Below are 12913 nucleotides of genomic sequence, written 5' to 3'. Positions count from 1 at the left end.
AAAAAGACTTGTCAGTTTTAGTAGTGTCGTAGTCTCGTAAGCAATTTTCCATACGATTTTGAATGGCCCTATGCTATGGCATCTGAATGTGTGATTACACCCTGTCGTACCTTTCCAGGTGGACACGCCAAACCCAGTAGCAACTCTCTGGGTTGTCGATATCGGCGAGCCCACAGCCAAGCCACAGGACCTGAAGCCACCCTCAAGAGTCAAAGACCAGTCAGTGGGAGTGTGGTTTGTTCCCTTCCCAATCCTGCTGCTGTATTGTTGTTGTGATAATATTTGTCTTAAGTATAATGTCTATTTCTAAGACGAGAAAGATCATGTGATAAGGTAGTGTGTCTTCGTATGCAGTCATATGGAGTTCGAAAATGGGTTACTTAGTCTTTCGAAGTCGGAGCCATGAGTTCCAACGAGGACGTTTACCTAAGCTGTGAATTATACACCTGGTTAGTCAGCTAGGAGAAGGGCACGGAACTAGCAGCCTCTTATGGGAATGGGATGGGTCGTAGTGCTTGCTAGAGCCCTCCCTGTGTGGCGATGAAGGGGTTCACCCATGATTCGGCAGTTAATTTATGAACATGGCAGTAATCATTTGTCTTGTCTTTTTCGGAAGGCACATTGTGTTAGGTTTCTGAAACGGCTTGATGTTGAATAAGTAATTTACAATACTAAGTGTAAATATTTATATCGATATATGTATATGTGTGTGTTATAGCTAACAGTTGATTGAGAGGATAAGTGTCAGTCCTTATGTTGTTCAAACTCGCATCCAGCAAGGAGAGAACATGAACTAAGGAAAACTTAGAGAAAAATTCATTGATAAAAAAAAAAAAACAGGCTTTTCGGTACGAGAGCAAAATATTCATGTAGGACTGAAGAGAAAGGCATTTACATTCACAAAGTAGTTTATGGTTTGTTTTTAAGCAAGCAAAGTTCACCTTACTAGGCTAGAATGGGGAAAAGTTTGAATGACTTACTCGCCAGTTGCTTTGATTGGGCAACCAAGCATTATAGAAGTTCAGACCTAAGTATTTATTGCTGTATGTAAATCTCATAAAACCCGTTGCCCCTTCCCCAAACTCGAGTAATCAACAAGAAGGGATCTGATCAGTAAAGGATCCCGGGCCTCAAAGCAAATGCATGACCACTTGCCACATTTTGTCTCTTACCTTGTACATTATACCTTATGTTGCATCTTCAAGCCTGGTCTGGATAAGGGACAGTTAACAGGTCCGTTGGTGTTCGTATGGAAGAACTCACTTACCAACCAAAGTGCAACACTCGGATAGCGTCACCTTCACCATATTCTCATAACTGAAATCATACCATCAGTTTAAGGATTATTTCAATAAGATTTGCCATCAAAATAGCAAAAATGGATAACGTTATTTTGTGCGGTTTTACATAAAAGAATGGCTAATCATTTTATCCCAGGAATCTTAGCCCCCCAAACAATGTGGCCTAAAGGCTGCTTAAACAAAGGAGAATGGAATTAATTAATTTTGAATAAAGACAGCTGTTGTCAATAACCCAATGGTATAGAGCTTTGAATGAAATAAAAGGTGGACGGCACTATTTCAGGTATATGTTATTTAACAACATTAGCTGAATCCATATACTACTAGTAGGCTAACAGTAGCTCGAAATAACATCGAATTATTTTCTACATTTTGTTTTTTATTGGCTCATAGTTCATAAAAGGACAGAAATACTTATGAAGAGGTGATAGTGTTCTATTCAGCCCTTTTGGCATGGGTTCCCTGTTTCCTTTTCAACTACCTTTTCTTGAAGTTTATGTGCTAGGTAGCCATTTAAGATGTGGTGCATTTTACAGATAAAGTTCTTAAGTTGCATGATAAGTGTAAAATACAGATTAGCGTGGGCAGGTTCTTTATTCTCATTAGATTTTGCCACTTATTAAAAAGCCAGACATATAAATCTTTTGATTAGTTAAGAGGCTACTGTTTATTACTTAGTACTTATATAGAACACTGCTTTGTCTTCAAACAGCATCTCTCCATTTACATAATTTATTTTTTATTTACAGAGAGAGAGAGAGAGAGAGAGATACACACACTTTATACAAAGCCGTTTCCACCTAACCAAGTCATCCAGAGAAAAAGCAATGCTGTGATCACTCCTATATTCATGCGTCAATTTTAAAACTAAAAGCTCATATTAAGAGGAGAAAACGTTCAAAAGATTTTTCACTGTTTGACATAGTTAACTATGAAAGGGTTTCAAGAAAGAGAGAGGGAGTTGGTGGTTCCTTTTAAAGTGAAAAAAACAATAGAAATTTAAATTTAGAAAAAAAATAAATTGAAAATAATAAAATAATAATAATGATAAAAATAAAAATAGTAGAAAGAGAAATAAAATAACAAAAATAAAAATAAAATAGGAATTTATAAGAGTGAAAATGAAAATAAGAATAAAAATATTAGAAATCCAAAATAAAACAAAACTTAAAAATAAATAATAAAAAATAAAAACAAGAAATAAAACAAAATAAAAATAAAACAAATTAAAATTAAGATTAATAATTTTAAAATCATGATAGTAAAAATAAAAATAAATATAATAAAACTAAGATAATACAATTATAAATAAAGTTAATAAAAGATAATAATAACATTTCAAAAGTCTCCACAGTCTTCACAAGATTCAGTGGTGACCTATACCTAAGCTACTGATCTTTGCCATCTTCCTACCATAAATGATGATGATATAGGCCCTATATAATGCACAATATAATGCAGTTTATTATGGAAATCACTTATTTTAGGTCGTCAGAGTTGTAACATCATATTTAAACAAAGAAGGATTCCTTTCAGTTTGAACTATTTGGGTAATCTATTGAGGCGTGAGAGATGTGTATTTCTATTTCTGGTGATAGAAGTTCACTCTCGACGTGGTTCGGAAGTCACGTAAAGCCGCTGGTCCCGTTGCTGAATAACCACTGGTTCCATGCAACGTAAAAACACCATACAAACAAACAATATTATGATTGAAACTTAAGTGCGCATATCAATACCCAAACTGTTAACTGCTCCTATCATTAATCGTACGTGTAAAGAGTTCATTCCTTTATTCAAACTTAAAAAAAAACCATTGTAATATTTAAACAGTAGTAGTTAATTCGCCTTTCTGATCCCTTATATCTTTTAAAGCTCTAAAAATGCAATTGTCTACCAGAATGATCAATCTTATCATATATTATCATTACATTCCCAAATTTTAATGTATACCCAGTAGTTACATCCCCCCCCCCCCCCCCGCCCCAACCTTTCCCCCTTTGCATTGGATTACATTCTTTGTCTCCTGTCTCTCAGAAAGCGACCTTCAAAGATTTCAATTGTAAGTCCTACATTAAGCTAGAAGCCTAAGACTTCAAGTCATTTTATACTATTTCCCCCTTTTTTTTATTATATTGATAATGTTATCAATGTCTTTTTGCAGCTGAGCAAGACACCAGAAAATGCAACATCCATCCAACCGACTTTGGGTCTTTGAAATTAATCGTAATGAGTACATATGGTCACACCAAGAAATCAAGAAAATCTTTTGTCTGAACATATTTGATGAACTATGACTCAGTTGTTAAATTTATCCATAAACGTTATGAATTCCAAGTTAAATGTTTTATTGCCTCAGGGGATTAGTTTGTTACATTTTAGTTTTTTCATGGATACACTTTCAAGTGCTCATGACAAAAACCACGTTATTCTTAAAAATAAAATACATAAAAGAATAGTACCACAGTGCCTCAGTTTTTCTGGCTCTTGGGTACTGGAACATCTTAGATCAGATTCTCTGGTAAGGGTTGTCATTCCAATTAATCTGGGGAACACAGAATTCCTGGCTGCCTTTGTAACCCAAAAACAAGAAATTGACATTGCAGTGAATTTTATTTTGAGGATTTTTTGTAGTCGATACGATTAAGAAAGAACATTTTTAAATTGAATTATTTTTCCCAGGGATCACTACTTTACTGGAGTGGGATGGATAGACGAAGAAAGAGTGGCAGTTGTATGGAGAAATCGACCTCAAAACGTCAGTGTCGTGACCACATGCTCTACTCCATTGTGGTTCTGTGAAGAGGCAAGTCTATTTCACTTCCTTCCATTGTATCATAATCAGTGACAACCTAAAAGATGAAAGAGAAAACAGACTTAACAGATAATGATGCACCTGTTCATTCAGGTGTTCAGACTTGTTTTTGCAGAAATCTAGACTACAGTATTAAATACTGATATGTGGAATCCCTAGTGAGAACAGTTTGACTTGACTGGTTTCATATACTATCTCAAGACTGAATCCTCTTCCTCTATTGTCATTTCATAGTAATTCATGTTATGCAGTCAGAATTCCATTTAAAAGTTAATATTTTAACATCAATCATACCATAGCTTCTTGACAATGTTGAAGCAACAGAGCATAATTGCAACCGCTTGTTTTTTATTACTATAAATCTGTTTTCTCCACATAAAAACATGTATTAGACAATGAAAAGCATGTCACAAAAACATTTTACTTATTTCTCATCCTGGGTTTTTATCTTCTTTTGCAGCTTTATGTTGAAGAAAGTGGCCCTGAGAAATGGGTGATCGTAAAGGACGCCCCTCTCTTCACGAAAGATGGAACAGCGTTCATAAGCATAGCGCCCCTGGTGGATGGGAGCCTCGGGACCTATCCTCATATCATACAGGGAAATACTGAAATTAACCACAACATGCCTCTTACTTTCGGGCCCTATACTGTGTTCTCTATTCTCGCCTGGGATACTGTCAACCATTATGTGTGAGTGATGGTGCAAGAATTAATTTATCCCCTGTGAGGATCCAGTGAAGTTTAACATCATTGTTTATAAGAAGTGTTGTCTGATTCAAAATCCTCTATTAAAGTGTCTACACATTGTTTGCTGCTCTATCAAAATCAAAGATTGCACTTGTTTGATGAGGCTTCGTGAGTTTATGTTCTTCAAGGTTACGAGAATCCAGTGAAAGTTTAACATTATTGTTTATAATAAGTCTCGTCTGATTCAGAATCCTTTATGAAAGTCTCTACACATTGTCTGCTGCTCTATCAAAATCAAAGGTTGCGCTCGTTTGATAAGGCTTTGTGAGTTTATGCTCTTCAAGGTTACAGCCACTTATTATATAATGCTTCTCAAGATGCGCTTTGTGCAGCTTTGCTTGAGAAGATAACATTCAAAAGGACTGAAATTTATGGGATGGGTTTAAGCTCTGATATTTTGCTCTGTTATGACGATTACTGAAAGACAGGTAAAAAAAAACATTATGCTTTAGAAGGTTGCGCTCCCTAAGATTATACCTACTTCTCACTCACCAGCTTCTGCAAAATAATGCCCTTTGAGATTAGTATGTACTTTAAAATTGGAAATATGTATTTTACATCCAGTGATATAGTGATTATCAAAACTTCGTGTAACATCAGAGTAATCTTCCATATGCATAGAAATGCCATACATCCCATGCATAATTAAAGTTCGTATCATGAAAGTTCCTTAATTGTTATACCAAGTGCTTGCAAAACTAAAAACACCTTACATTCCAGATACTATGTTGCGAACAAGGAGAAAGATGCCAGGGATCGTCATTTATGGCGCGTCATGGACTTGTCAGCAACTACCCCACACCTGCAGGAGTGCCTTACTTGTGATCTTAATTACACTACCCCAGCTTGCAGGCACTTCACTCCTTTTATGGGACCCAACAACTTTAATGAGGTAAATAATTCTTTTCTTCATGATGGTGCACTCCTACTCATTTATGAATTTTATCCTCACTGATATTGGAAGGCAAGATATCTTGAATGAGATATGTTTCCTCATAATTCCATGTTTGAATGAATGATAGATAATAAGACTTTTCTTCTTCCCTGAAATAATTCAGACTGATTTAGTCTCCATGGATCAGTTTGTCTACAGTTGTATTCAATTCAGATCATTAGGATAATTTTCATTAACATAGAATACTTTAAGATCTCATATCATGCTCCACAAAGCCGACTAAAACCTAATCTCAGCTGTACCTCGTCGTCTAAAGATGTGTTGAATACGTCAATAGATTCAGTCAATAAATTAAACTTGAAAATGGACACAGTGAGTCATAGAAGTTCACTCTCGACGCGGTTCAGAAATCACGTAGAGCCTTTGGTTCCATGCAACGTAAAAACACTATAGAAACAAAACAAACGCAGTGGGTCATTCTTAGAGGTATTTCTAGTATATTATTTTGATTTTCCCTTACAGGTTGTGTTGCAGTGCGAAGGCCCCGGCGTGCCCCATACAATACTATATTCTATAAGTGATGGAGAGATCCAGCTGTACATCCACAATAACTCAGAATTACAAAGGATAAGTGGAGAGATGGCATGGCCGCAACAAAAGCATTATCGTGTACAGCTAGAAGATGGATTTGTTGCTCAGGTGCGTCTTAGAGCCTCCACCTATGTAAATAGAACACATTTTGCCTCATGAATGGAAAAAACAAGAAGTTTGATTCTACACTGTCTTGAATTCTCATGCGCTAGCTGACACGATGGGTTTGTTTTTAAAGGACCTTACATTTAAATGACATTTGTATTACAGCAAGAAGGTATTCGTGCTGATGATAGTAAAATGTGAATTATACTCTTCTCGGACTTTAACTAAAGTCAAGGGGATAATTCTTAGGGGTTGGTTTTGGCTGTCAGCATATATGGGAAATGAGCAAAATTTTAAACAGTTATTGATGAAGCACTTGAAGGATGGTAGAGCTATATGTACTCATACGTGGAACGACAAAAAGTACACGCAAATTGCCTTTTTACAAGAGTTGATTTTGACCACTCAAAAATAATGTAAGTATTTTGTTAAATGAATTATCTTTAGTTTCACTGTCCAGGACAGTCCTTGATTCAGAATTATTCTATACATAGTTTATATGGTGAACTCTTGTTATACTCATATTCCAATTGCAGGTAAGACTGAATGTACCCCCAGAGTTCAAGGACGACGAAGCATTCATTCACCCCGTTGTAGTGCGCGTTGGAGGTGTACCAGCTCAACAGAATGTTAACCACAAATGGAAAGTCGACTGGGGAACATATCTAGCTTCAAATAAGTAAGTTGGACTTATATTTTTGTTGATCACATTTTCAACTGACATTCACCAGGATACTGAATGTAATTTAGTTCCTTTTTTCAGTGTCTGTTCAGTTTTTGTAAATGATTTTTCTACTGGGATGAGATAGAATTTAGTGAAAGCTATATGCATTTTATTCATAAATGAGAGCAGCTGCCAAGTTAACAATTTAGCAAGATGTATATTGTGAAGGTCTGCAAGTTCTTCTCATACCCTCTTCAGACTAAGAATATCCATCCCTTTTATTACCTTTTGATTACTACTTCATTTTGTTGCCATTATGTTTAGTCTTGTATATTGTACTAAATAGGATGTTAGCCTTCTGAAAGCTTCATTAACCAATGAACTTACATAAATGTAATGCTTCTTACAACTGAATGATGGATAGTTAGTGATTATCCTTCCAAAAAAACATGTGTTGAATGAGAAATGTCTCTATCATTAACCTAATTCCTACCGTGGAATGATGTTGATACCCAGTTCAATAAGCCGAGTTCCATTGCTCCTAGCTTAAAACCTCTCAGGACAGATTTATGTTCCTTGTATTTTCCACAACTGAAAGTGTTGTAATAATGTCAGACGATTACTCTTCATGCAGTTTCCTATTTTTACCATGCTGCTTTCTCAAATGTATGTCAATAGTAATTTTTATCAGACGCACTGAGTTTGAGAAACGAGCTTAATTTTTTTATATTAACCAAAAATGATTTATTCAAATATGGTCCTTTCTAGGTCATGGATTGTAATGGAAGTAGACGTCCGAGGAGGTGCTGGCCAAGACTTGGGATCGATGTATAAACCTGCGTGGCATCTTGGAGAAATAGAAGTTCAGGATCACATCTCCGTCATGAAGTAAGTCACTATCACTGTAGTACTGGGAAAGCTTTCAATAACAAATAAGACTTTACTGTCTTTGTGGTGTATGCCTGAAACCTATTTAATCTTCTAAAGGTTATTTTGAGTTTTAACTACTACCACAGAATTCTTTATTATTACTGAGTTGAATAATTGCACCTTTCAGGTCACTCGTCGCCGAACTAGAGTTTATGGACCCAGCTAGGGTAGCAGCATTTGGCTGGGGTCATAGTGGCTACAACGCAGCTAGGTTGCTGTCCCAAGACACGGATCACGTGTTCGCATGTGCAGCTGTTGTTAGCCCTATCACAGACTGGTCACTTTATGGTAAGGTCTACTTTTCAGGAAACTTCCATAATTATAGGAATGTCAGGAAGAGACGAGACTTCAGGAGTGAGTAGTCTGTAAGATAGTTTAGTACAGGTATTTCAAAAAGGGAAAGACTAAATCATGGTCGGATGAACGTGATGGAGTACATTTCAGTCCTATTATATTTTTTAAATCTGCTATGTCAAGTTAGTTTTCCCTGAAACCTTCACTGATTTGCAAGATTGGTTTTCGTCTTTATTTTGGTAATTAGATTAAAAAGTACAAAGTATTTTCACTGACATACAAGGTTGGTTCTAGTCTTTATTACATTAATTAGATTAGATAGTACAAAGTATTTATGAAAACCACATGAAGTAAAAGTGCTTATTTTGTCTACAGCATCAGCGTACAGTGAGAAATACATGGGAACAGCGCGAGTGGAACCTGGTGGCAATTATCGCGGCTACGAAGAAACTTCTCTGCTATTACGAGCAGCCGACTTCAAGAACCGCACTTTACTACTTGTTCATGGAACAGCCGACACTGATGTTCATTATGCTCACACTCTCAAACTATCAAGAGCTCTTACTAAAAATGGCATTATTTTTAGGTAAGCTTTATGCTGCAAAAGTAGAGCTTTCACTTGTTGCTGGAAGCTTGTGCTACATCCCTTTCAAAATTTAATTTGTCTAGAATGCAATTTCAGTTTCATTCTCTTATGAAGGACTCCACAAAAAGTTATGAAAGCCGTTATAAAAAGCTCTAGCGTCTTGATAAACACAGCAAGCATACATTATTTTTGCTCAATATTTTAATTGTTCAGACATTTCCCAGTGATTGCAGTAGTCTTTGCCTATAATATTCTCAGTAGCGTTTTTTTATCCTTATTTTGTGTTTATTTGAAGACATCAAAGCTTAGAGTAAGCCAGTTAAACATGGTATTGGTGGATTTTCCATTTGATATCGCTACCTGGCTGAAATCTTAAGGGTCCCATGTACATGACATACACTGAAATCTTAAGTTATGGAATAAGAGTCAAGTCACACAAGTAAGGTGAAGTAAGGACCATAGTAAAGTTTGTGTAAAAGACTTGGAGAAGAAGATTGGGATGTATGAAAGGGTTATTGAGCAAAGTCTCCTTTATGCAAGTGAAAAGTGGATGTTAAATGCAAGTGAAATAAAACAAAAGCGGTCGAATCCATTTATACAAATTACGAGTACTCAGACTCATACATCTAAATTAGATCTGTTTCTTTTCAGACAACAGACGTACACTGACGAAGGCCACGACTTGGAAAAGGTGCAGTCTCACCTCTTCAAGAGTTTAGAGAAGTACCTGGATGGCTGCTTCCCTCCTTATAATGAAGAGGAACTTAGCATACTCTATGGTCAAGATGCTTTCCAATAGTTATTCATTAGACTGTTGAAACTATAACATCTTCATTTCTTCATCGTAGGGTTTGACTGTTGGCTTTGCCATCTGTCCTTAACCCTTCTATGCTTCTCCCCATGATATTGTACCATACGATAAGCATTTTAATACTTTTCCTGATTTCAGTGTACAGTGTAGTCCTGTTGACCCGATGATTAGCCCATCTTGTATAACAAACATAAAATTTAAGAAAACGTGTGTTCTAGTTCATCACAGCTATCTACAGGAATCTGGAATACTACCCATATTTTGTATTGAGGCCTCCGTAAGCCACCAATTCCTTATTTCCAACAACAACAACATGTACAATATTCACGTAGATCTGTATTGCTATGAGAAACCGTTAGCTTTCATTAGAATCTGATTTCTACCTCTAAAATACCTGTAAGAAACGTGTATTTTTTTTTCTTTACATCATTCTTGTCATGCTTTGAACTCCTTTTCACTTCATTTGGTGTTTTGACACAGTTTTACATGAAACTTAAAAAAGCATTAAAAATATCGGCAATTTGGCAGTTAAAGCTTAGAGCTATAATGAAAACACTATGTTGTTTCCTGAACTTTATTTCTAGTACAGCCACTTCTCTAATAATTGTGATAATGAGATATCCTCAATATTTGTATGAAATATGTAGTTAACAAAACATTTATACTGAATATAATACCCAAACAGTATTGCATAATAATGTTTAGAAAACGTGTAAGAGAGCAAGTGTTTGTGGATAAGCGGAAGTGTGTTTGGTTATTTCAGATGTATAGCTGTATGTTTGTGTTCTGTATTTATGTATAAATGTATGTATCAATGTATGCTATCATGAATGTATGTTTTTATGTGAGTGATATCCATTTTACAAAGTTAGAGTGACAGCATCATGGCGGGATTGTTTAGTTAGGATTCCTTTTCATTTGTTTTCTTTGTAGTTGGAGCTTCTGCATCATAGAATTAGCTTGAGAATCTTTGAGAGAGCCTTTCGGCAGTTATTTTTGCTATCTATGTAGGGGTTTTCAAGTTTCAATGCAGTATAAGGCCTTAAAATAATTTAAATAGAGTAAACATGTGTAAACAGTAAAGAACGTTATTTCTTAGATTAAGGTATAACAAGGAAATTATTTAGAGTGTCCTTAATTTCTCCATTTTATTTTGACATATTTTTGGAATAAATAATAAACATGTCTTTATCAATATTTACTTTACCTCATTTTGTTCCTTTCCCAAACCAAAACAGCCTCATAGGGTTGCTTGGAAGGAGACAGCTGGGTTTTTGACTTTCGAAGTTGTTCATTGGAATGAAAACATATCAATGGATCTTCACGAATATCAACAATTGTCAAATTAAGTTTTAGGAAGTGAAACACTCCTGCTTAGGAAGTGAGCACCCTGTCTAAAAGCATGTACTTGAATGCATTAATTCCTTGTGTCAAAGATTTCCGCTGTTGAAATTCGATTTCTTTATAGACACTATTATTTTTTTTATTACAGGCGTGATTATCAGTTGAGCCTGAATGACATCCTGCTGTAATATACATGCCTCCTGAAACCAATAATAAATGGAGCATTGGATAGTGCAATAATGGGACGAGTTATCTCCAGCGCATATCTTCAAACAAGAAATCCATTCAAGAAATTGGATCTCGTGGGCCTTTTGAAGCAAGGAAAGCATTTTGAAGAGTGTTATTAATGGCAGCAAGATAGCACTGGACAGCATATGGAGACAATTATTTCCTAGTTCATACAGAACTGTAAAATTCGCTGAAACAGAGGCGACAAAGGAGCATGTGGATATCAAACACAATTCCACTGTGTCAAATGCTGCTTGTCTGTTTTGTTTTTCTTTGTACGACGAATCAGGTTTTGAGTTTGTTTACCTGATGAACTATAAAAAGGATATGCTCTAAAAATAATAATTAACATGTCATTCACAGTGACTGCACTTACAATCACAGGCACAAAAGTTCACTTTTTTTCTGAAGCATCTGTTGTGACGCTACGAAACCAACCTTGATAATATATGGCCTCTGGGCATTTTTCACAAAGGTTAAAGGGCAGAAAAATGACAACTTAATTAAAACCATATCATTTTCATGAAGATCTAGAAGCTAATCTTACAAACCCGCATCGTTTCTACAATTTTTATTTAGGTGTGATGATTCTCGGCGAAATAGCAAATTTAGGTATAATACGAAATTGAGGAACATAAAATGTATACGTAAAACAAATGGGTCTTTGAACCTCTTCAGAATGCTGTTGATGATGTTGAGGAGTGCCTCTGTATATTTACTGGAAACGTACAGGTTAAGAAGATGGTAAGTCCGAGCTGGATGTACAATTTCGTGAAGCTCTGTTTGGCCACAAACTGAACATTGCTATCTCTTAGCACTATTCAAGAAATAAGTGAAAATGTTCTTACCGAGGCCTCATAATGCCTGGTTAATAATTTTGCAACTTCAGAAGCACCAAAGTAAAGAAAGTGATATAATTATGCATCATTTGGAGCAACAAGACTTAACCTGCTACCTAGTGAGTTATGACTTTCCATTCTTTGCTGTACCATCGGCAGCAAACCCTATCGTATTTTCAGTAGGTATTTGGTGGAGATGATTAAATTACATAATTTTGTTCTGGTATACCCTCCTTCACTTTTACAGTTGTAACTTGTCTGCCAAGTGTAGCTTACTGCTGCAAATTTCCATTGACACTTAATCAAAACATTTAACAATAACTCGACAAGATTTCATTACTTTACTGCAGTAACTGCAATGCTGGGATCTCCCTCCACCTCCGTGGCCCTTGGCTTATAGTGGTACCCTTCTGACCCCGTAGGAGGGTAGTGCCGTCAATGCACCTCACATGGTGTACTGTAGGCATTACTTAAGAGTTTTTGCAGCATCCCTTCGGCCCCTTGCTGCAACCCCTTTCATTCCTTTTATTGTACCGCTGTTCATATTCTCTTTCTTCCATCTGTCTTTCCAATCTCTCCAAACAATTTTTTTCTCAGTGCAACAGAGAGGTTTTCCTCCTGTTACACCCGTTAATACTTCTTACTGTCAATTTCCGTTTCACCGAAGAATGACCTCATAGGCTCCAGCACTTGGCCTTTGCCCTAAAATTCATATTCCATCTATACCCTCCTGAAGTGTATATACATATATATATATAATATATAT

At 36.0% G+C, this 12913-nt stretch overlaps 1 protein-coding gene across 9 annotated transcripts in view; it reads left to right on the top strand.

The window, feature by feature from the left end:
* The window catches only part of LOC135208527 (inactive dipeptidyl peptidase 10-like), a 710904-nt gene extending 699971 nt beyond the window's left edge, over positions 1–10933 (top strand). For 8 of the 9 annotated variants that reach the window (XM_064240818.1, XM_064240819.1, XM_064240820.1 and 5 more), the window contains 10 exons: positions 119–234; positions 3981–4104; positions 4574–4803; positions 5581–5752; positions 6278–6454; positions 6988–7130; positions 7884–8003; positions 8173–8333; positions 8715–8925; positions 9577–10933. In XM_064240818.1, the coding sequence (XP_064096888.1) occupies positions 119–234; positions 3981–4104; positions 4574–4803; positions 5581–5752; positions 6278–6454; positions 6988–7130; positions 7884–8003; positions 8173–8333; positions 8715–8925; positions 9577–9724 (1602 nt within the window). In that variant the 3' untranslated portion in view covers positions 9725–10933. The remainder of the gene's footprint in view (positions 1–118; positions 235–3980; positions 4105–4573; positions 4804–5580; positions 5753–6277; positions 6455–6987; positions 7131–7883; positions 8004–8172; positions 8334–8714; positions 8926–9576) is intronic. The other variant, XM_064240817.1, reaches the window with a different exon arrangement.
* The last annotated feature ends 1980 nt before the right edge of the window (positions 10934–12913 follow it).

Source organism: Macrobrachium nipponense, chromosome 35 (genome assembly GCF_015104395.2).
Source record: "Macrobrachium nipponense isolate FS-2020 chromosome 35, ASM1510439v2, whole genome shotgun sequence".
NCBI lineage: Eukaryota > Metazoa > Arthropoda > Malacostraca > Decapoda > Palaemonidae > Macrobrachium > Macrobrachium nipponense.
Note: the sequence above shows the minus strand (reverse complement) of the source record. Positions and strands in the feature narration are given on the sequence as shown.